We start from the raw sequence: 24,492 nt of genomic DNA, 5'->3' as shown, positions 1-24,492 counted from the left end.
ACACCTCTCCTACCCCTACACCTCCCTGCTTTAGGTCCTCCTTCCCAGTGAGTCTTTGACAGACCAACTGGGCAGGACAGTGGGGTGAGCTCACTTCCCAGTTCTATAATTTGCATTCGTGGGACTCCTGTCTGGGTTTCCCAGGGGACTGAGCATTTGTGGGCATTTTTTCCAAACTCTGACCACTTTTCAGGATCTCAACTCCAGCTCCTACTATCGCCTAGCACTTAAGGTACTCACTGAATGATGGATGGTCTATCCTCAGCCTTATTCCTTAACGGTTCTATCCACAATTATAAGTTTGAAATTTCAGGGGGCTCACGGCCACATTGACCTCCTAAATTCCACTCCTCATTCGGCAAGAATTTGTTGCATGTCCATTCTGTGCCAGGTACCAGCTAAGTAATGGGTCACAAAGATGAAAGAAAATAAACGTGGTTTCTTCCCTCATGGAACGGACACACCAGTGAATCAGAAATTGATCAAATCGTCTCAAAGACAAATGTAAAGTTATTAGTAATGGTCATTACTGCAGCACCCTGGAGGGCAGAGACAGGGTGCCTGTCCCCTCAGGGGTGAGGAATGATTCAGCCAGGAAGTTTTGCTGAGCTGTGTGTGATCTCGCAGCTCTCCCTCCACCCTCTTGAGAATTGTTTCTTCCTTTGGTTTAGGTTTTTAGACACCACTGTGTTTTTTTTCTTTGGCCACTTCTCTTTTTGAGCCATAATAGTTTTTCTTATATATAGATGTTATAAAATAGGGATAATCTGTTCCTTGAAGACTTGGTAGAATTTGTGTTTTTGTGTGTTGTGTGTGTATTTTGAGGGTAGGCTTTTCACTGCTGATTTAATTCAGGTTTTCAGTTTCTTCTAGGGTCAGTTTGGTAGGTTATATTTTTCTGGGAGATTATCTATTTAATCTGTTTCAGATTTATGGGTGTAAATGTTTAAATCACTGCTAGATCTATAGTTGTTTTCCCTTTTTCATTCCTAATATTGTTTATTTATGTTTTACTCATTTTTTCTTGATATATTTGCAAGAAATATATCTAATTATTAATTGCTTCAAAGAGCCACTTTTTGATTTCATTCTATTTTTCTATTATTTCTTTATTTTCTGTTTCATTTTACTCTCTGGTGTAATTTTTAAATTATTTCCTTCCTTTTACTTTCTTTGGTTTATTCTGACCTTGTTTTTCTAACTTCCTTTTTTAAAAAGTTTTATTTATTAAATAAATAATCCATATACCAAATGCGGGGCTTGAACTCACGACCCCAACATCAAGAGTCATATGCTCTCCCAACTGAGCCAGCCAGGCACCCTCTTTTCTAACTTCTTGAATTGGATGCTTAGTTCATTCATTAAAATTTTTCTTTTATAATGTATGGATTTAAGGCTATAAATTTCCCTCTAAGAACTGTTTTGGCTATGCTGAAGCAAGATTTTGTGAAAATATGTTATTACTAAATATTGTTAATGTTATATAAAATTTTGTTATATATTAATATTTTAGTGGGAGCAGAAAGATCTTTTCTGTTGTAAATAAGTAAAAATAACATTATCTTTAAATATTGTCTTCCCCAACTTTATCTCATCCTGTTTTATTTAAAAAATTAGAAGTGAAAATGGAAAAAAAAACTGAACAATTCTAGATAAGACTCAAAGTCCCTTTGATCAGTCTTCTTCCCCAGCCCTGGTCAGATTAGTGAGTATTCTTCCAGAACTTTTTCTTTCTTTCTTTTTTTTAAGATTTTATTTTTTTATTTGAGAGGGAAAGAGAGAGCGTGAGAGAGAGAGCACAAGCAGTGGGAGCAGCAGAGGGAGAGAGAGAGAAACAGGCTCCCCACTGAGATCATGACCTGAGCTGAAGGCAGCCACTTAACTAACTGAACCACCCAGGTGCCCCTTCCAGAACTTTTTCTAAACAAACAAATAAATTATATGTGTGTATGTTTTATTAGTTTAGGAATGTTCATGGCCAAAAATGAGGGAAGATCCCTTTCCCTTGTTCAGCTGTAGGGTGATAAACTGGTTCTTTTTATACAGCAGAGAATGGAAAGAGCAAAACCTCTGTCTACAGACATCTATCAGCAAAGAATCAGGTGGATCTTTCCAACAAAGTCTCTTTTCTCTCCTTTTTTTTACTCCCTTTTCTTTTTTTTTTTCTTAAAGATTTTATTTATTTGACAGATAGAGACACAGGGAGAGAGGGAACACAAGTAGGGGGAGTGGGAGAGGGAGGAGCAGGCTTCCCGCAGAGCAAGGAGGCAGATGCGGGGCTAGATCCCAGGACCCTGGGATCATGACCTGAGCCGAAGGCAGACGCTTAATGACTGAGCCACCCAGGCTCCCCGAGTCCCTTTTATTTTCTACTTAAAATATTATTAAGCAATAATGAGCTATTTCTTACTCTGATCCCAGCCCCTTTCCTACTGAGAACCCTCTGCTTGAATTTGTCAGAGCAGGGAAGACCCCTTGTCCCCCTGGGAGGTGGGTGAAAAGGCTCATGGTGCAGCATGTGGTCATGACTTCTCCCTGGCAAGGGTTTATCTCCTTCTTTGATACCTGAGATCACTGACGATGAGGACACCTAATTTTAACCTTTCCTTTTTTACTTGGGGCATGGTAGGTTACCTCTGTTCTCTAAAAGAAGTATTATACAGGCCTGTAGTAATTCTCCTAACACAGAACAAGAAATAAAGCCTAAGGAACAAATCATGCATTGATTCTCTCCACTCATTAGAAAATTATCTCTTAGGGGCACTGGGTGGCTCAGTTGGTTAAGTGGCTGCCTTCAGCTCAGGTCATGATCCCAGGGTCCTGGGATCGAGTCCGGCTTTGGGCTCTCTGCTCAGTGGGGAGCCTGCCTCTCCCTCTGCCTGCCACTCTCCCTGCTTGTGCTCTCTCTCTCTCTGTCAAATAAATAAATAAAATCTTAAAAAAAAAATTATCTCTTGGAGGTCAAATAGCCCCAAGCCTGGCAATCCCATGTTCTTCTTGTGTTGCGTTTTAAGGTCCATCTTTGTCCAGATAAATAAAGGATTCTTATTTGGCCTAGCATCTCGGCCTGCCTCTCAGAAATCTCCAAGGGCCTCAGCCCACTTGTGTTTTGGGTTTTGTTTAGTTTTTTCATAAATGATATATATCCTTCTAGAATTTGCTTTTTGCTTTTTTAAATCCAATAACATACCTTGGAGATAATTTTATGTTATACTTCTAGAACTCCTCATTTTGTTAAATAGACAATGGATGTACATAGGCTTTTTAGCCATTCTCCTGTTCATGAATACTTATGTTTTTTTCCCAACATTTCATTATTACAAATGGTGTCACATAAACATCTCATACCTCCCCGCGCATGTGGGAGTGTGTCTTTAGAATAAATCCTGGGCATTGGGACCGCTGAGTCATAGGGTATGCATACTGTTCACTTTAATAGATACTGGCAAGTTGCCCTCCAAAGCAGCTCTACCAACTCACACGCCCACCAGCAGTGGATTGAGGACACATATCTCCTCACATCCTGCCAAATTTCACATTAGCAAACCATTTTTGACAATCTAATTGGGGGAAAATGCTGTCTCATTGTTGTTTGAGCGTGTGTTCTTTTGATTGCCAATGAGGCCAAGCGTCTTCCGCATTCATTGGTGGCTTGGATCTCCTCTTTTGTGACGTCTTTATCCTTGTGTCACCACCAGTGTTCTAAAGTTCACTCCTGGCTCTTCTCTACACACTCCTCTGCTCTGTGACCCAATATGCAGGGTCTACCAATCCTGTGGATCCCTTTAGATGTTTCCCATCTGCCCTAGGGGTTGAGAAAAGCCTCCTTGTGGCAAGGGAGGTCATTCCTGTCCCATCCCTTAAGAAGCCTTAGGAGATTGCAGACCTGCTCGGAAGTGGTATCCCTTAGCTCTTTTGTGAGATGGAAGTTGGGACATGGCTGACCCTTAGACTCCATTGCTTCAGCACCAGATGCCTCCCTAAAGACTACAGTGACCCTGAGCCTAGACTGAAGGGCTCCTTGGTGCATGTTGACTCTTTTTTTTTTTTTTAAGATTTTATTTATTTATTTGTCAGAGAGAGAGCACGCCCATAAGCAGGGGGGAGCAGGAGGGAGAGGGAGAAGCAGGCTCCCCGCTGAGCAGGGAGCTGGACATGGGACTCGATCCGAGGACCCTGGGATCATGACCTGAGCTGAAGGCAGACGCTTGACTGACTGAGCCACCCAGGCGCCCCTGCATGTTGACTCTTTTAAAGTTGAAATAAATTCAACATTTTAACCATTTTGTAATGTACAGTTCAGTGGTTTTTTAGCATTTTCACAAAGTTGGGCGAGTATCACCACTATCTAATTTGAGAACATTCCCATCTCTCCTAAAAGAAATCTCACCCATTGGCAGTCAGTCCCAGTACCCTCCCCTATCTGCCCTACCCCCTCTGCCCCCTCCCCTGTCTACCCTCCCCCACCCTCCCCCACTACCTATTCTCAACATTTCATGTAAATGGAGCCATATAATATGTGGCCATTTGTATCTGGTTTCTTTCACTTAGCATAATATCTTCAAGGTTCATCCATGTTGTAGTATGTATCATCAGTACTTTGTTCCTTTTTATGGATGAATGATCCATTGGTGGATACACCACATTTTGTTTATCCATTTATCAGTTGATGGACGTTCGGGTTGTTTCCACTTTTTGACTATTATGAATAATGCTGCTATCAACATTCATGTCAAGTTTTGTGTGAACATATGTTGGGTATACACCTATGAGTGGAATTGCTGCATCATATGGTAACTCTATATTTAACTTCTTGAGGAACTGACAAACTGTTTCCCGTAACAACTGAACTATTTTACATTCCTATCAATGGTACATGAAGATCCCAGTTTCTCTACATGGTTACCAACACACGTTAATTCCATTAAAAAGTTATAGCCATCCTAGTTAGAATGAAGGGTTATCTCATTATGGTTTTGATATGCATTTCCCTAAGACTAACGGTGCTGAACATTTTTCATGTGCCTACTGGCCATTTGTATATCTTCTTTGAGAAATGTCTATTTCTATGTCCATGATTAAATTGGATTATTTGTGTTTTTTGCTGAGTTCTAAGAGTTCTTTTCTTTTTAAGATTTATTTATTTATTTGAGAGACAGAGCCTGAATGGGAGTTGGGGGAGGGGCAGAGGGAGATATAATCTCCAGCAGACTCCCCACTGAGTGCGGAGCCTAAGGCTGGGCTGGGGCTTGATACCATGACCCTGAGGTCTTGACCTGAGCCAAAACCAAGAGTCGGTCACTCAACCGCTCAACTGATTGAGCCACCCAGTTGCCCCAAGTTGTAAGTGTTCTTTTTTTTTTTTTTTTAAAGATTTTATTTATTTATTTGACAGAGAGAGAGAGAGAGAGCGCACAAGCAGGGGGAGAGGCAGAGGGAGAAGCAGGCTTCCCGCTGAGCAGAGAACCTGACGTGGGGCTCGATCCCAGGACCCTGGGATCATGATCTGAGCCGAAGGCAGACGCTTAACGACTGAGCCACCCAGGTGCCCCCAAGTTGTAAGTGTTCTTTATATATTCTGGATACTAGACCCTTATTGGATATATGATTTGCAAATATTTTCTCCATTCTATGGGTTGTTTTTGCACTTTCTTGGTAGTATCCTTGATATGTAGAAGTTTTTAATTTTGATAAAGTCCAATTTCTTTTGTTGCCATTTCTTTTCTTTTGATTTTGGTGTCATATGAAATTTGTTGTCTAATCCAAGGTCACACAGATTTTTATCTGTTTCTAACATTTTTATGGTTTTAGCTCTTACATTTATTTTTTTGGGCGATTTTGAGTTAATTTTTGTATATGATTTGAGGTAGGTGTCCAACTTCATTCTTTTGCCTATGGATATACATTGTTCCAGCACCATTTGTTGAAAAGACTGTTCTTTTCACATTGAATGGCCTTGGCATCTTTGTTAAAATCAATTGACTATAGATATATGGGTTGATTCCTGGACTCTTGAATTTATTCCATTGATCTATATGCCTATCTTTATGTCAGTATCACATTGTTTTTTTTTTTTTTTTTAAGATTTTATTTTTTTGACACAGAGAGAGAGAGAGTACAAGCAGGGGGAGCAGCAGGCAGAGGGAGAGGGAGAAGCAGGCTCCCCGCTGAGCAGGGAGCCCGATGTGGGGCTTGATTCCAGTACTCTGGGATCATGACCTGAGCCGAAGGCAAATGCTTAACCAACTAAGCCACCCAGGTGCCAAGTACCACATTGTTTTAACTACTATAGCTTTGTAGTAAGTTTTGAAATCAGGAAGTGTGAGTCCTCCAACTTTTTCTTCTTTTTCAAGATGATTTTGGCTATTCTGTGTCTCTTGCATTTCTGTAGGAATTCTAGGATTAGCTTGTCTATTTCTGAAAAACGAGGCAGTTGGAATTTTGTTTAGGATTGGGTTGGACATGGACATTAATTTGGGGGAGTACTGTTATTTTAATAATAGTAAGTCTTCCAATCTATGAACACAAAATATCTTTCCATTTATTTAGGTCTCCTTTAATGTCTTTCAACATTTTGTAGATTTTGGTGTATAAGTCTTGTACTTTCTTCCTTAAATTTATTCCTAAATCTTTTATTCTTCTTCATGCTATTGTAAATAAAATCGTTTTCTTAGTTTCATTTTCGAATTGTTCATTTTTCGTGTAACATGTTGACTTTTGAAAGAGGCAGTTGTTTTCTTCACAGAGTTAGAAAGGGATACCTTGTGGTGTAGGTGTGTTGCTATCACACCCTGTGGGCCATTGCTTGGGCTTATTTGGAACTTATCTAAGTCACAGATGGAGAGTTAGATTCTGTGACGCAAAGGGAAATATATCTGACTCATCTTTCCCACACCCCTTTGCTTCTGAAGGCTTCCTCGACTGGGAGAGGAAAAGAGTGGGTTAGTGGCAGGGGCTTTTGCCTCTCTCACAAGTGCTTCTCCTGACCCTTCTCTCCTTCGTGGTTTTTAGGGGCCCCACTGCAGTTATTCTTGAAGAGCAAGGATTGTGGTAACCTTCTCTCTTACCTGCAAATTGGGCAGAATCTTCTTTCCTTTGGTGAGCATCCTGCCCATAAAGGAATGTTGAGGGTGACAGGCACAAGCAGGGTCCTGGAGGCTTGCGGCAGGGAGGTGGTCAGAGGAATCTTCTGGGAAGGAAGTATAAGGATCAACCAGATGGTGAAAATCTGAGAAGTGGAAGACCAGTCAAGGTAGATCTGTGCTGCCTAGACTATGTCCAAGGCCATTTCTCTGCTTGATCACTTGCTAGCTGGGCCAGTTACTTAAGCTATGAGTCTGTTTCCACTGTAACATGAGGATGCTGATAGGGTGGATGTGAAAAGTTAAGTGTGGTAACATGGGGGCACACCCCGCACAGGGCTTGATGCAAAAGGTGTTAGTAAATGTTCCTTGGAGTATGAGTTGATCCTCAAGCTCCTTTCTTGGGGTTGGGGCAGTGTGAGCTTAGGACTCCCGAAGTGTCACAGAGCTCATAGTGGAAGGGAAAGGGTAGAGTAATCCTTCAGGAGAGGTATATGGAAAGTATATGGGACAAATCTCTCCTTTACTAGAGCTCAGAGGTAGCAATGGAAACTTTAAGATGGGCAATGTAGAAGGTTCTGGGGCTGAGGAGACCCCATTACATTTCATGCCAGAGAAATGGGACAGGCTGGCTAGGGACAGTTGCAAGAAATAGGTTATTGCAAGTTTGTATGTTTTTATATTTGAGGGCACAGGAAAAAAAAGGTTATGCATAGTTACTAGAATTTTAAACAAATATTAGTTTATTAAAGTTATCAACTTTAAGGCTGCCTGAGTGGCTCAGCTGGTTAAGTGTCTGCCTTCAGCTCAGGTCGTGATCCCAGGGACCTGGGATCGAGCCCCGCGTCGGGCTCTCTGCTCAACGGGGAGTCTGCTTCTCCCTCTCACTCTGCCTGCCACTCCCCTTGCTTGTGCTCTCTCTCTCTCTCTCTCTGTCAAATGAATAAATAAAATCTTTTAAAAAATTATCAACTTCAAAATCTAATTTTTCTTATGCTTTTAAAGTTCAAATTACAATTTTTGTTGTTCTATTTTGAATCTAATAAACTTGAAAATCTTACTTATTGCTTTTTTAAAAATTTCAGCCTATAGATTTTGTTTGATTATTTATAATATAGTAAAACAAAGACAATGATCTTCACTTTTGGGGAGTATGTCTTTTATTGTGGTAAAGTACCCATAACAAAATTTACCATCCTAACTGTTAAGTATGCAGTTCAGTGGTATCAAAGACATTCACATTGTTGTGCAACTATTACCATCCATTATCCATCCTTATAACCTTTTTCATCTGGTAAAACTGGAACTCTGTATCCTTTAAACAAAAGCTGTCCATTCCCCTCTACTTCCAACCCCTGGAAACCACCATTCTCCTTTTTCTCTTTATGATTTTGACCATTCTAAGTACCTCACGAAGTGGAATCATACAGTATTTGTCTTTTTGTGACTGTATGAAGTTCAGGGTGTTTATTTTTTTCTTTTATTACCTGTACCTTTGATGTCATATCTAAGAGATCATTGCCAAGCCAATGTTGTGAAGCTTTCTTTCTGTGTTTTCTTCTAAGAGTTTTATTGTTTTAAGTCTTAGACTTAGGTCCTTGATTCATTTTGAGTTAATAGGTAACTATTCTTTTGCATGTGGACATCCAGTTATCCCAGCACCATTTGTAGAAAAGACTGTTCTTTCCCCATTGAATAGCCTTGGCACCCTTGTCAAAATCATTTGACATATAAATATAAATATATACATGCACAAAGGTTTATTTCTGGGCTGTCTATTCTGTTCCATTGTTCTATATGTTTGTCTTCATGCTGATACCACACTATTTTATTTACTGTAGCTTTGTAGTAAGTTTTGAAATCAGCAAGCGTGAGTTCTCCAATTCATTCTTTTTCTTTTTTTCTTTTAAAGATTTTGTTTATTTATTTGTCAGAAAGAGAGAGCACAAGCAGGGGGAGCGGCAGGCAGAGGGAGAAGCAGGCTCCCTGCTGAGCAAGGAGCCCAATGTGGGACTTGATCCCAGGATCCTGGGATCATGACCTGAGCTGAAGGCAGACACTTAACTGACTGAGCCACCCAGGTGTCCCTGTTCTTTTTCTTTTTTCTTTCTTTCTTTTTTTTTTTTCCAGTTTGTTCTTTTTCAAGATTGTTTTTGCCATTTGGGGTCTCTTGAGATTCCATATATATTTTAGTATGGATTTTTCTATTTCTGCAAAAAATATCATTGAGATTTTGATAGGGATAGCATTGAATCTGTAGATCACTTTGGGTAGTACTGACATTTTAACAATATTATGTCTTCCAGTCCATGAACAGGAATGTGTTTTCATTTATTTATGTCTTTAATTTCTTTCAGCAATGTTTTGTAGTTTTCATCCTACAATTCCTTTACCTCCTTGGTTAAGTTAATTCCTAAGTATTTTTTTTGAAGCTATTGTATATGAAATTGGTTTTGTAACTTTGTTTTTCAGATTATTCATTGTTTGTGCATAGAAATGCAAGTGATTTTTGTGTGTTGACTTTGTATCCTGCTACTTTACTGAATTCATTAGTTCTAACAGTTTTGTGTGTGTGTAATTTTTAGGGTTGTCTACATATAAGATCATATCATCTGCAGACAGAGATAATTTTACTTCTTTTTTTCCAATTTGGATGCCTTTTATTTCTTTCTCTTGTCTAATTGCTCTGGCTAAAACTTCCAGTACTATGTTGAATAGAAGTGGTAAAAGTGGGCATTTTTAGGTAATTCTTCATCTTGGAAGAAAAGCTTTCAGTCTTTCACCATTGAGTATTGAATTTGTGTGGGTTTTTCATATATGGATTTTATTATGTTGAAGTTGTTACCTTCTATTTCTAGTTTTTTGGGTGTTTTTATTATGAAAGGGTATTGATTTTTGTCAAATGCTTCTCTGCATCAATTGAGATGATCATGTGTTTTTTTTTTCCTTTATTCTGTTGACGTGGCATATTACATTGATTGATTTTCGTATGTTGAATCATCTTTGCATTCCAGGAATAAATCCCACCTGGTCATGGTGTATAATCCTTTTAATATGCTGCTGAATTTTACTTGTTGAGGATTTTTTTTTTGCATCAATGTTCAAAAGGGATATTGTTCCTTAGTTATTTTTTCTTATAATTTCTTTGTCTGGCTTTGGTGTCAGGGTAATGTTGGCTTCATAGAGGCCCATGAGTTAAGAAGTGTTTCCTCCTCTTAAATTGAAAAAAATTTTGAGAAGGGCTGGTATTAATTATTCTTTAAATGTTTGGTAAAATTCATCAGTGACATCATTGGGTCCAGGGCTTTTCTTTGTTGGGAGATTTTTTTTGGGGGGGGGTAGATTTTTGATTACAGATTCAATCTTCTTATTAGTTATAGGTCTATTTAGATATTCTAGTTCTCCATGATTTAGTCTTGGGAGGTCTTGTGTTTCTAAGAATTTGTTCCTTTCATCCAAATTGTTGGTGTACAATTGTTTATAGTACTCTCTTTTAATCCTTTTTATTTCTGTCAAATAGGTAGTAATACTCCACTTTCATTTGTGATTTTAGTAATTTCAGTTTTCTCTTAGTCCATCTAACTAAAGGTTTCTCCTTTTTTTTTTTTGGTGTTTTTGAGGAACCATGTTTTGGTTTTATTGATTTTTCTCTATTATTTTTCTATTTTCTATTTAGTTTATCTCTGCTCTAATCTTTGTTATTTTCCTCCCTTCTGCTAGCTTTGGGTTTAGTTTGTTCTTCTTTTTCTAGTTACTTAAGTTGTAATGTTAGGTTGTTGATTTGAGATTTTTCTTACTTTCTTATTTCTTATTTTCTTTTTAATGTGAGTGTTTACAGCTGTAAATTTACTCCTTAGTACCACATTCATTGCATCCTAAAAGGTTTTGTATGAGCCTTTTGGCTAGCACCACCATCTTCTGGTAGCTTGCCAGAATGACCAACACAAAGGGAAAGAGGAGAGGCACCTGAGGCACCTGTTTTATGTTCTCTCGGCCTTTTAGAAAACATGGAATTGTTCCTTTGGCCACATACACGTGAATCTGCAAGAAAGGTGATATTATAGACATGAGAATAGGCACTGTTCAAAAAGTAATGCCCCACAAATGTTACAATAGCAAATCTAGAAGAATCTACAGTGTTGCCCAGCATGCTATTGGTATTGCTCTAAACAAACACATCAAGGGTATGATTCTTGCCATGAGAATTAATGTACATGTTGAGCATATTAAGCACTCTAAGAGCCAATATAGCTTCCTGAAACATGTGAAGGAAAAAGATCAGAAAAAGAAGGAAGTCAAAGAGAAAGGTACTTGGGTTTAACTGAAGTATCAGCCTGCTCCACCCTTTGTGAGAACCAGTGGAAAGGAGCCTGAGCAGCTGGAACCTATTCCCTATGAATTTATGGCATGATAAGTGTTAAAAAACAAAACAAAACAAAACAAACCTCTAGACTCTAAAGATGTTTCTCTTAATTAAGTAGAAGTGTGATGTTCCCTCCCCTAAAGAAATATTTAAAGCAAAAAAAAAAAAAAGTTTTGGTATGCTGTGTTTTTATTTGCATTTATATCTAAGTATTTTCTTTAAAAAAAAATTTATATTTACTTTAGAGAGAGAGAGCAAGCGGGAGGAGGGGCAGAGGGAGAGGGAGAGAAAGCCTCAAACAGACTCCCAACTGAGCACAGAGCCCTATATGGGGCTCGATCCCGGGGCCCTGAGATCATGACCTGAGCTGAAACCAAAAGTCAGTTGCTTAACCGACTGAGTCACCCAGGTGCCGTAGTATAATATCTACCTTTTAAAGTCTATTGAGACTTAGTTTGCAGCCTAACATATGGTCCATCCTGGAAAATGTTCCGTGTACACTTGAGAAGAATGTATATGCTGTTATTCTTGGGTAGGATGTTCTATACATGTCTGTTAGTTCTAGTTGGTTTATTGTTTTGTGTAAATCCTCTGTTTCCTTACCTTTTTGTCTGGTTGTTCTACCTGTTATTATGAGTGGGATATTGAAATCTCCGACTATCATTGTAGAGCTATCTGTTTATCCCTTCAATTCTGTCAGTTTTTGCTTCTTATATTTTGATAGTCTGTCATTAGGTATGTAAATGTTTTTAATTGTTATATCTTCTTGCAATATATATATATATTTTAAGTAGGCTCCATGCCCAGCATGGAGCCCAGTGTGGGGCTTGAACTCATGACCCTGAGATTGAGACCTGAGCTGAGATCAAGAGTTGGATGCTCAACTGACTGAGCCATCCAGGCACTCCATCTTCTTGTAGTATTGAACTTTTTATTAATATATAGTGTCCTTTATCTTTTGTAACCTTTTTTTGATTTAAAATCTATTTTGCCTGATATTAGCATAGCCATCCTTGCTCTCTTTTGGTTACTATTTGCATGGAATATCTTTTTCCATTCTTTCACTTTCAATCTGTTTCTGTCTTTGGATATCAAGTGATTCTGTTATAGACAGCATATAGTTGGATTATGTGTTTTCAGTCATTCTGCCAATCTCTGTTTTCTGATTGGAGACTTTAATCCATTTATTTTTGAAGTAATTACTGATAAGGAGGGTGTACTGTCATTGTGCTATATGTTTTCTATATGCCTTATAGCTTTTTTGTCCCTCATTTCCTGCATTTCTGTCTTCTTTTGTGCTTAGTTGATTTTTTGTAGTGAAATATTTAGTGAAATAATGAAATACTGTAGTGAAATAATGGGGCTTACATTTAACATCCTAAAGTTATAACACTTTGGTTTGAACCTATACCAGCTTGAATAACACACAAAAACTCTGCTCTTTTCACAGTTCATCTCCACCCCCTTTCAGTTGTTGATGTCCCAGAATTACATTTTATACATTGTGTGCCCCAAAACATAAACTAATAATTCTTTTAAATGCATTAGTTTCTTATATTATGGAGAAAACAAGATTTAGTCACAAACCATAAGTTAGAGTGATACTAGCTTTTCCACTAATATTTTTTTTTCTTTAAATGTATTAATTTCTTAAATCATATAGAAAACAAAAAGTGAAGCTACAAACCACTCTCATGATAATACTAGCTTTTATAATTGCCCATGTATTTACCTTTATTGAGATCTTTATTTTCCATACAACTTTGAGTTCCTGTCTAGTGTCCTTTCATTTCACCTTGCTGGACTCCCTGTCTTTCAGGGCAGGTCTAGTGGTCATGAACCCCCTCAGCTTTTGTTTACCTAGGAATGTCTTAATTTCTCTCTCATGTTTGAAGGACAGTTTTGCAGATATAGTATTCTTAGTTTTTTTTTTTTTTTCTTTTAGCACTTTGAATTATTGGCCCACTGCCTTCTAACTTCCAAAGTTTCTTATGAGAAATCTGCTAGTAATCTCATTGAGCATCCCCTTTATGGGATGATTCACTTCTCTCTGGCTGCTTTCAAGATTCTCTTTGTTTTTTTGCCCTTTAAAAGTTTGATTATATGTGTCCTGGTATGAGTCTCTTTGAGTTTATCTTACTTGGAGTTCATTGAGCTTCTTTGATGCTGATATTTATGTCTTTTATCAAATTTGGGAAGTTTTCAGCCATTATTTTCTCAAATATTCTCTCTGCCCCTTTCTCTCTCCACCTCAGTCTTCTGGACCCCCTTGATGCTTATGTTGATCCTCTTGATGGTGTCCCACAGGCCCCATAGGCTCTGTTTACTTTTCTTCATTTTTTTCCTATTCCTCAGACTTCATAACTTTCATCATTTTATCTTCAAGTTCACTGATTCTTTTTTCTGCCTGCTCAGATCTGCCTTTGAATCCCTCTAGTGAAATTTTCATTTCAGTTATTGCACTTTTCAGCTCCAAAATTTCTTCCTGGTTTCTTTTCAAGTTTTCTGTCTCTTTATTGACATTTCCATTTTATTCAACACCATATTTTCTTTTTTAAAAAAAGATTTTATTTATTTGAGAGAGAGAGAGCAAGAGCGAGAGAAAGTGCACAAGCAGTGGGGAGGAGCAGAGGGAGAACCCCGATGTGGGGTTTGATCCCAGGACCCTGGGATCATGACCTGAGCTGAAGGCAGACGCTTAACCGACTGAGCCACCCAGGTACCCCTCAACACCATATTTTCTTGACTTTCTCCACATCTTCCTTTAGTTCTTTGAGCATTTTTTTTAAGACTTTGTTTATTTATTTGACAGAGAGAGACACAGCAAGAGAGGGAACACAAGCAGGGGGAGTGGGAGAGGGAGAAGCAGGCTTCCCGCTGAGCAGAGAGCCTGATGTGGGGCTTGATCCCAGGACCCTGGGATCATGACCTGGCCAAAGGCAGATGCTTAACGACTGAGCCACCCAGGCACCCCAGTTCTTTGAGCCTTTTTAAGACAGTTATTTTAAAGTCTTTGTCTAGGGCGCCTGGGTGGCTCAGTTGGTTAAGCGACTGCCTTCGGCTCAGGTCATGATCCTGGAGTCCCTGGATCGAGTCCCGCATCGGGCTCCCTGCTCGGCAGGGAGCCTGCTTCTCCCTCTGACCCTCCCCCCTCTCATGTGTTCTCTCTCTCTCTCTCATTCTCTCTGTCTCAAATAAAAAAAAAAAAATCTTTAAAAAAAAAAATAAAGTCTTTGTCTAGTATATCTGCCATTAGGTCTTTTTCAGGGACAGTTTCTGTTGATCTGTTTATTTCCTTTGAATGGGCTATACTTTCTTATGTCTTTACATGCCTTGTGATTTTTTTGTTGTTGTTGAACACTGGACATTTGAATCTAATAATGTAACTCTGGAAATCAGATTCTCCCTCTTCCTCAAGGTCTGTTTTAATGTTGTTGTTATTACTTGTTTTTTTGGTTGTTGTTGGCTCTCTTCATACTGAATATCAGCCTGAAGTATAAACTTAAGTTTTCTCAGGTCTTTTCTGGGTTTTTCCCTGGACATACGTTGTCACTTTCTAGTTTTCCCCATATATGCAGTTGTTTTTGAATGTCCTATTTGTTAGTGTCTGGCTCCAGAAGGGGAAAAAGTAAAAAATGAAGAGGGGGGAAAGGGCACTGGCCCTTTAAGTCCCTTCAAAATCATTTCATCCACAGAGGGAAGACCTAGCAACAACTGCGGGAGGTGCAAAACCAAGAGCCTCCTGCCTTTTCATCTGCACCTCTGTGATCAGAAGCAGCAATCAGCCATCAGAGCACAGATTGCTGATATTTAGAGGACAGTGTCCTTTCTGCCCAGCCTGGCTCTCCCAGGCTGTGTGCAAGCTGCTCCAGGAACATGAGCTCAGCTGCCTGTCATGTGTCTGGGGATAAGGAATGGGTAGTTGCTGCTGTGAAAATAGCTGAAATTGACCAAAATTCACCATAATTTACCATCCAAGTCTTCCCCGTGGAAGTTGCAGTCCTTCAACAGACACTAAAGCAGTTACATCAGACCAATTCTGCCAGTGCAGCTATTGTGTAGGAGAGGCGCCAGATTCCTGCTCCTTACTCTGCCATCTTCCCAGAGTCCCCCAGTAATCTTCACTTTTTATAGTAACGTTCGATTAACTTAAGTCGAACAATCTAAATTCCATTAACAATCAATTCCGTTTACAGCTATAGCCCACTGAATCCTTTAAAATATTTTCAATTGCATATCTAAATTTCAAATATTTGATTTTCTTTTTGAGTACTCAGACACATGACTGGACAAGCTTATTGACCCTAACAAGAAAAAACTTACTAAATACTTAAATACTTGTTGTAAGCCTCATAGATATTTAGCTATAGTGAATCATAAGTTCCCTCAAACATTATAATTCTGTTTACGGTCGACACCTTTTACATGCTTCAACTTAGAATCACTAATTGAAAATCAATTACACATTTTTTTAATTTAAAATTGTATTGTTATCACTTACAAATTGTATTTTATCCTCTGATTTTTTTCCATACAATTATTTTATTTAGATTGAAGTATAATTGACATACAATATTATTAGTTTCAGGTGTACAATGTAGTATTCAACCTTTGTATATACTGTGGAATGATCATCTCAATAAATCTAGTTACCATTTGTCACCATACAAAATTAATACAATATTATAGATTATATTTCTTATGCCGTACATCACATCCCCATGACTTATTTTATTTTTATTTTTTATTTTTTTTTAAAGATTTTACTTATTTATTGGACAGAGAGAGACACAGCGAGAGAGGGAACACAGCAGGGGGAGTGGGAGAGGGAGAAGCAGGCTTTCTGCCAAGCAGGGAGCCTGATGCGGGGCTCCATCCCAGGACCCCAGGATCATGACCTGAGCCGAAGGCAGACACTTAACGACTGAGTCATCTAGGCGCCCCCCATGACTTATTTTAAGGCTGGAAGTTTGTACTTCTTGATCCCCTTCACTAATTTTGCCCTCTCCCCAACCCTCTCCCCTCCGGCAACCACCAATCTGTTCTCTGTAACAATGAGGCTGGGTTTGGTTTTGTTTTTTGGATTCCACATATCAATTACACATTTTTAATAGAACAGTGAGGCTAATCTTATAGTTCTACTATGTTAAATTCTTTTAAGCACTACAAAAACTTTAAATAACAAACTTACATAGATTTTCCCAATGATTTAAACTTCTTTGAAATTTAGCCTGAGTTTCATTTGCTCCATCACTTTTGGTTTGTATCAGTGAAGGTCTGACTGGAGAAGAAAACCCACTCTGAGTGAAATGGAATAAGGAACTGGTGAAGGAGTCTATGGAGGCCTGTTGCCTGTGCGTCTGTGGTAGGCCTGAGATCAGCGTAGGTCAGTGCGGAAGACATGCTGGCTGTGAGGTGCGGGAGAGCAAGGACCAAGTGGAATCTCTATCTGCCCTTTACCACCCCCAGCCTTGATGATCTGGGCTCTCTGCAGAGGGACCTGGTGATGCATATGTGCCTGGCCCAGGAATTAGAGTCTGAAGGAAGAGATCTGATAGGAGCTGGAGGCCCCGCCGGACTGGCTGCCCCCCATGCCCACAAAGTGAACCAGCAGAGCAGCCCCGATGTGTACGAGCTGCGGCAGTCCTAGCGCCCCAGACTGACCTTGACAGCATCATAGCTGTTGCTTCGATTCTGCCTTTTGCCCTTTCCAATCTCACATCCATTTCTCTTGTGGCCAGCCCTAACCTTTAACCGTTTGACAAATGTGGCTTCGTCTTCCTTAAGCTGACAGAGTACAAAGCCACCATGTTAATTCCAAACCTTCTTGGAGTTAAAAGGATATCTCTTCACTTAAGTGAGCAGTTTGCCTAGTTCATGTGGACAATGTATAACCATGATCTGTGATTACCATCTCAAGAAGGCTAAAGTTGTTTATTTGCCCGAGATTTGAGGTTAGGATGCCAGACCTGGTGCTCACAAACATCTAGGTGAGTCTTTTTGACTGAGTACACTAAGTTCCCTTAAATGTTTTCAACTCCATTTGTAAATTTAGTATTTTGATTTTGCCTAAGTTCATATTCTTCTGATGGGTTTAGATTGGCATCCTGCCTTCTGTATCCAAATTGCAGCCTCACTATAGAGTACATGGCAGTCTGGGATCCCCACTTAAGCTGCAGCTACTCTTGGTAACTCTTCCCTTTGGCCTAAGTGACTACTGATCCTTTCCTTATTCTTGTCTGAGTGGGTCACAACTGTAGAGATGTTTCAGTGACATCCTGTCATTGTGCTCACGACCTGGAAATCATACTAAGGATTCCGAGCACTGGGTTAGGACCCTGCAAAGTCCCAGGAGTGACTCCAGAGCGTGGAGATTATAAGTGTGTGCACTATGTATACCCAGGATCAGGATCTTCATAATTCATATTACACATCCAGGGTAGACCCCAGGGAGGAATGTAGGGTTCAGGGTCACCTCTAGGAAAAGGACTGAGGCCAGCAAGAACCACACACAGACTTTTTAAAAAGAGCAACAAGGCCCCCTGTGGGACACTGGGTGTGGGTAAAAAGGCTTAGTGTCTGAGGGACTCTGCTCTTGAGTCCTACGCTAGAATTTGAGCGGAGGCAGGATGCTTGTTGTTCCATCTGTCCGGGCTTTGGGTGCCACCTTGTGGTGGAGTAGTGATTCTGGTCTTCAGAGAGGCCAAGCCCTCACAGGAACCCAATCTTCTGGCTCCAAGGTCATTACTATTAAAATATAAGGGCAGAGGTGCCAGCCATCTGACCTCTTCCCAAAGCTTTTCTGTGTCTGCGGAGCAGGCTAAGTTTCAGTGAGTCCTTGGGATTTGGGGAAGCCCCAAATGAAGTCAACTGATATGAGGGGAGGGACTTAGTCTCAAAGACTCCAGTCTGTAGCTGTTGAGGATTCTGTCTTTAATATAACTCCAAAGAATGTGCCAGAGCATTATCTGATCTTAAAAGCCCCTGTACTTTCCAGCCTATTTTAGCCCAGGCTGTAGACCAGTGGCTCTTACTTAGCTCTTTTGGGGCCAAGGGGCTCCTCTGAGGCTCCGAAGGAAGATGTGGATTTTCCTTTAGAAAATGCACAAGCATATGATATTGTGAGTAGAATTTCAGGGAGTTAGTGAACTCTTTGGGGATCCAAGGATGCCTATAGTTTGTAAAAGCCCCTACTCTAGATTCCTGCTTCTGTTAGTGTTTCAGAGGCTTGATGCCCTCAGATTTGCTGTCCTTCTGAGGAGATTGGCAATGTCCACATAAAGACAAGACATCTGGAGACAGAGAAAGGACACGGTAAAACTTCTTGTGAGAGAAGTAACATCATTAGCCTCAAGATGTGTAAGGAGCTGCCTTGTGTTGAGAAACAGACGTTCCTTTTGTGAAAGTCTGAGAAAGACAAATAATAAAAACAGGTGACTCACATAATGAGGCGGAAGGTAAGCCACTCTCTGGAAGGGTCTCCTAAAGCAAGTCTTAAATTCTGTTTCAAATGGTCTGAAATGTCTCTGAAAGGCTTCCAGAGGCAAAGCAAAATATTTAAGAGATTGAAAAACTCACACTGGCCTGCTTCTAGAATAAAACTTAAACATATTGATCCATGATCCTTTAAGACACATCTTTAAAGGGATTTTCTTTTGGTTTGGTGCTATTCATTTGCTCAACAGATATTTACTTAATGCATGTTGGGAAAGAGAAGTTTAGAGTTGGCAGGAACTTCAGGCATCTGTTATTCTGATTCCTTTATTCTCGGACAAGCAACATGAGGACCACAGAGGTAAAACATCACTCGTTCATTTATTCATCATTCAAGCTTAGCAATCACTTCCTATGTGTCAGGAACTGGGCTTTGTATGAGGAATGAAAGAGGAAAAACACTGAGAATCTAATGGGATAGAGAGGTATTTAGGCAAATGGCCATAATTCATTAAAGTTAATTATTTTAATTGAGGCTATTCAAAAAGCAGAGGAACCTTAGCAAACAAACCAATTATATCTGCTACAGTAAGATGACTTTACAGAGGAAGTAGCACTTGAGCTTGCAACTTGATGGATGAATGGAGGTTTGCTAGGCAGGCGGGCTAGCTGTGTTTGGTCCAGGCTTCAGAAATGGTATCCCGATTGGTCAATGCAATATGGTGCCTGGCCAAGGGATGAGTGGGGCGTGAAATCCAGCCTGCACTCCGTTGGAAGGAAGAGGTTCCTTTTCCTATTTTGCACAAAGGCACCATGTGGGTCTCCAGCCCTGAGATGTGGGCAAAGGCAGAGACATGTAGAAGAACAAGGTATGTTCTGAGAACTATCAGCCCTGAGGAGCATTAGCTCAGAATTGCTAGTGTAAAAGTACTGAGTGAGCGGTGATGAGTCCCGACAAGACTAAGAACAGCGAAATGTAGTAAGGAGGAAATAGGAGGGGAAGGAGCATGGAGCCCAAACTCAGCACCCAGAAGCGCTTTGCCTCAGGCCACAGGCCAGGCCCTGAGCAGGATTCAAGGTCAAGGCTGCCTGACTTCAAAGCCTTAAAAATGCCCACACTTTAACTCAACAACTCAAGAACTAAATGAAGATGTGTTCAAAGCTATAGGGACAGTCTGTGAAAAAATTTCTGTAACATTAAAACATTAAAAAAATTAAAACATTAAAAAACATTAAAAACAAAAGGAAGTAACATAAAAACAAAACAAAGCAAAATATTAAACATTGAAAAAAAAGGAAATAATCTAAATGTCCAATAATAAGAGATTGGGTAAGTGTATTGTGTTAAAAATGATGGAATCTAGGGGTGCTCCCTGCTCAGCGGGAAGCCTGCTTCTCCCTCTCCCACCCCCCTGCTGTGTTCCCTCTCTCACTGTGTCTCTCTCTATCAAATAAATAAATAAAATCTTTAAAAAAAATGATGGAATATAAAGTAGGTATTAAAAAGATGCTTTATTTTATTTTTTTAAAGGATTTTATTTATTTATTTTAGACAGACAGAGGGGGAGTGGGGGGGCAGGGGCAGAGGGAGAAGAGAATCTCAAGCAGATTCCACACTGAACATCGAGCCTGATGCAGGGCTTGATCCCAGGACTCTGAGATCACAACCTGAGCTGAAATCAAGAGTCGGACTCTCAACCGACTGTGCCACCCAGGCGCCCCTAAAATGACGTTTTAAAAGTATATTTATTAATAGGGGAAAGGTTCAGTACATTATTGAATGAAATGAGCAGATTAAACTACATACTGCCTAATACTATTTTTATAAAGATATTGAAGAATTTATACCTGGTAGGTCACAGTAGTGATTAACTTAAAGGGATGTGATGATGGATGACTTTTATTTTCTATACTTTTTGCTAACCTGAATCTTCCAATTTTTTCCTATAACGAATAGGTCTTAATTATGCAGCAACAACAAATAAAGTTACAGTAGAGGATTTTGAGTTTCTATCGCTTCCCTGGGAAGATGGGGACATCTGTTAGGATTAAATAAGATAAAGCATTTAAACATTCAGCACAGGGCTTGGCATATAGTCAAGCATCATTAAATGTTAGTTACCAATGCTACTAGATATGTATATATATCTCAACAACTACATCATTAACTACCACTATTACTCTAATTACTAGTCCTATTTACAACAACAGTACTACCCCATACCATGGCTATCACTATCACTCCTGCTACTGGCTCTGGTTCAGGGCCAGAACTAGAAAGAAGGACAGTCTGGGGCTGTGATTTTGGTTTTCAGGACACAGTCCAAATAAGAGGCTTTGCTTCAGTAGCAAGTTTTAGATGGGAGGCAGAGTTAGAGATTAGAAAATGGAGTAGAGACTCAGCTCTCAGGCCAGCTCCTGACCTTGGTGATGTCAGGTTCAGCGCCAGAGTGCTGGGTTGGAGCTGCAGGTGCCAGGAGAGGGCCTGGGCGTAGGAGGGGGGCTGCAGAGTCTGGGGACTCCTCAGAGAGCCCCACTAAGTCTATGATTGCCATGAAGGCCCAGTCACGCTTGCCTTTGTCCATATTCCATCTGAACCCAGACTGACTGCTCCCCCTTTCTTGAGTTCACCCCAGTGGAAATCTTGCCCACCAAAACATATCCCCCTTGACCCTTTGTATCACCTCCCTCCAAGCTCTTACCCAGCTAGGGGTTCTCTTTCCAAAGCCAGATCTTACCCAATCTTTTTTTTTTTTTTTTTTTAAGATTTTATTTAGGGGTGCCTGAGTGGCTCAATTGTTTAAGCGTCTGCCTTCGGCTCAGGTCAGGATCCCAGGGTCATGGGATCAAGCCCCACATCAGGCTCCCTACTTAGTGGGGAGTCTGCTTCTCCCTCTCCCTCTGCTGCTCCCCCTGCTTGTGCTCTCCTGCTCTTTCTCTGTCAAATAAATAAATAAAATCTTTAAAAAAAATAAAGATTTTATTTCTTTATATGAGAGAGTCAGAGAGAGTGATAGCTAGCATGAGTGCGGGGTGGGGGGGGGGGAAGCAGAGGGAGAGGCAGAAGCAGACTCTCTGCTGAGCAGGGAGCCCGATGCAGGGCTCGATCCCAGCTCCCCAAGATCACAAGCTGAGCTGAAGGCAGACACTTAACCAACTGAGCCATCCAGGCGCCCCAGACCTTATCCAATCTTCTTGCCACTTCTCAAGTCTGCAACAGTTGATGGTGCTCTTTGGACTATCTTCCTCTTCAAAAATTGTCTCCCACTATGAGGTATTGGACAACCCCACGGCATCTTAGCCTATGCCAGCTAAATCCAACCACTTCTGGCTGTTTAATTGATTTGTTAACAGGAGGATCCCTAACTTTTAATGCCCCAATGGTAAGTGATTGCACATTCTTCGTCTCTGATAGCATTTTCTGGGAAGATATGCAGTGTGGCAGGATGCAGAGGCACCTGAAAAGAGCTTGATTTTTTTTTTTTAAAGACACTAACATTTGTTTTGAAGTGTAATTTATGTGCAATACAACACATAGATATTAAGTGTACAGTTTGATGAATCTTGACAATTGCATATGCACGTGTTACACCATTCTTATCAAGTTAGGGAATATTTCCATCACCCTGGGAGGTTCCCGTGTACCCATTTCCCCCACCCCACCAAATACAACAGTTGTTCTAGTTTTTATCATCACAGATTAGTCCTTCTAGAATTTCATGTAAATGGGATCATTGTTTTTGTCTGATTTCTTTTGCCCAACGTAATGTTTCTGAGATTCATCTGTGTTGCTGCCTGTATCCATAATTTCCTTTTACTGTTGAGTGTATTCCATCATGTGAATATACGACAATTTGTTTATCCACTCACTTCTTGGTGGAAATGTGGGTTATTTCCAGTTTTTGGCTAATAGTGTCAAAGCTCCTGTGAAGATTCTTATACAAGCATTTTGGATATACGTTATTATTTTTCTTAAATACTTAGGAGTGGAATTTCTTGGTCATAGGATAGGTGTATATTTAGCCTTCTAAGAAGCCCCCAAAGAGTTTTCCAAAGTAGTTGTAGCATTTCAAACTTGCACTAACAATTTATGAGCATTCCAGTTCTTCTACCTACTTGCTATTATTTGTGGTTGTCAGCTTTTAAAATTTTAGCCGGGCTGTTTTTTTTTTTCCCAAACATTTTATTTATTTGACAGAGAGAGAGAGAGCACAAGTAGGCAGAGAGGCAGGCAGAAGGAGAGGGAGAAGCAGGTTCTCTGCGGAGCAGGGAGCCCGATGTGGAACTCGATCCCAGCGCCCTGGGATCATGACCTGAGCCGAAGGCAGATGTTTAACCATCTGAGCCACCCAGGCACCCAGCCAGGCTGTTTTATTAGCTTTGTGCTTTATTAATGCAGCAGTGACACAAATTCTCCTTTATCTTTAAAAAATGTTATGGCTTTAAATTATGATTTATTTTGATCGTGGAATAAATATGTGAATGAGGGGCGCCTGGGTGGCTCAGTCGTTAAGCGTCTGCCTTCGACTCAGGTCATAATCCCAGGTCCTGGGATCGAGCCCCGCATCGACTCCCCGCTCCACGGAAGGCTGTTTCTCCCTTTCCCACTTCCTCTGCTTGTGTTCCCTCTCGCTGTGTCTCCCTCTGTCAAATAAATAAAATCTTAAAATAAATAAATAAATAAATAAATATGTGAATGAAAAAACCCACAGAAAACAAACAAACAAACAAAACCCCAAAATGCTATACACACTGGTGGGTGTATAATGGTATGTCATTAATACCTTTGGATTATTTACAAGTATTTCACTTAATTTTCAATTATTGGGTGATTTTTTGATATTATTATTTCTAATTTAATTCTGTTGAGGTCAGAGAACATAATCTTTTATTTTTATTTCTTTTAAAGATTTATTTGTTTACTTTAGAGAGAGAGCCGGGGTGGGGGAGGGTAGGAAGGGCTCAGAGGGGTAGGGAGAGAGAGAATCTTAAGCAGACTTCCTGCTCAATCCCACAACCCATGAGATCATGACCTGAGCTGAAATCACGAGTTGCACTCTTAACAGACTGAGCCACCCAGGTGCCCTGAAACATAATCTTTTAAATTCAGTCCTTTAAAATGCTTAAAGACCAACCTATGATATATTTTGGTGAATGTTCCATTTGCACTTGTAAAGAATGCATAGTCTGCTGTTGTTGGGTGGAGTGTGCTATGAATTTATGTTAGGTCAGATTGGTTGCTAGTGTTCAAATCTTCCACATCTTTCCTGATTTTTTGTCTATGCGGTCTATCAATAACTGAGAGAGGAATTTTTATTGTTTTTAAATTTTTTTAAAAGATTTTATTTATTTATTTGACAGAGAGAGACACAGGGAGAGAGGGAACACAAGCAGGGGGAGTGGGAGAGGGAGAAGCAGGCGCCCTGAGAGAGGAATTTATAATCTTCAACTGATTGTCTATTTCTTCCTGTAATATTTTTGTTTCATTTAGTTTGAAGTTCTGGTTTAAGATGTATACACATATAGTCTTATTAATTCTTAATTATTCATACTTAATTCATTCCTTTTAGTGAATTGACTTTTTTATTGTTATGAAATGAGCTTTAAAAAAAT

At 39.9% G+C, this 24,492-nt stretch overlaps 1 protein-coding gene across 4 annotated transcripts in view; it reads left to right on the top strand.

The window, feature by feature from the left end:
- Positions 1-24,492, top strand: part of VAMP1 (vesicle associated membrane protein 1) — an 80,477-nt gene that overhangs the window by 24,176 nt on the left and 31,809 nt on the right. The window contains exon 5 of one of the 4 annotated variants that reach the window (XR_013449064.1): positions 5,396-5,558. The exons of 2 other annotated variants lie outside the window; for them this stretch is intronic. Coding sequence is in view for 1 of the 2 variants with exons in the window: in XM_036117653.2 (XP_035973546.1) it covers positions 15,141-15,259 (119 nt within the window). In the remaining variant the exon portion in view is untranslated. Of the gene's footprint in view, positions 1-5,395; positions 5,559-15,140; positions 16,116-24,492 lie in introns of those variants that run through there. One more of the 4 variants, XM_036117653.2, reaches the window with a different exon arrangement.

The sequence above is a fragment of the Halichoerus grypus genome, chromosome 6, assembly GCF_964656455.1.
Source record: "Halichoerus grypus chromosome 6, mHalGry1.hap1.1, whole genome shotgun sequence".
NCBI lineage: Eukaryota > Metazoa > Chordata > Mammalia > Carnivora > Phocidae > Halichoerus > Halichoerus grypus.
The sequence above is the reverse complement of the archived record's forward strand: the minus strand, read 5'-3'. Positions and strand labels throughout refer to the sequence as shown.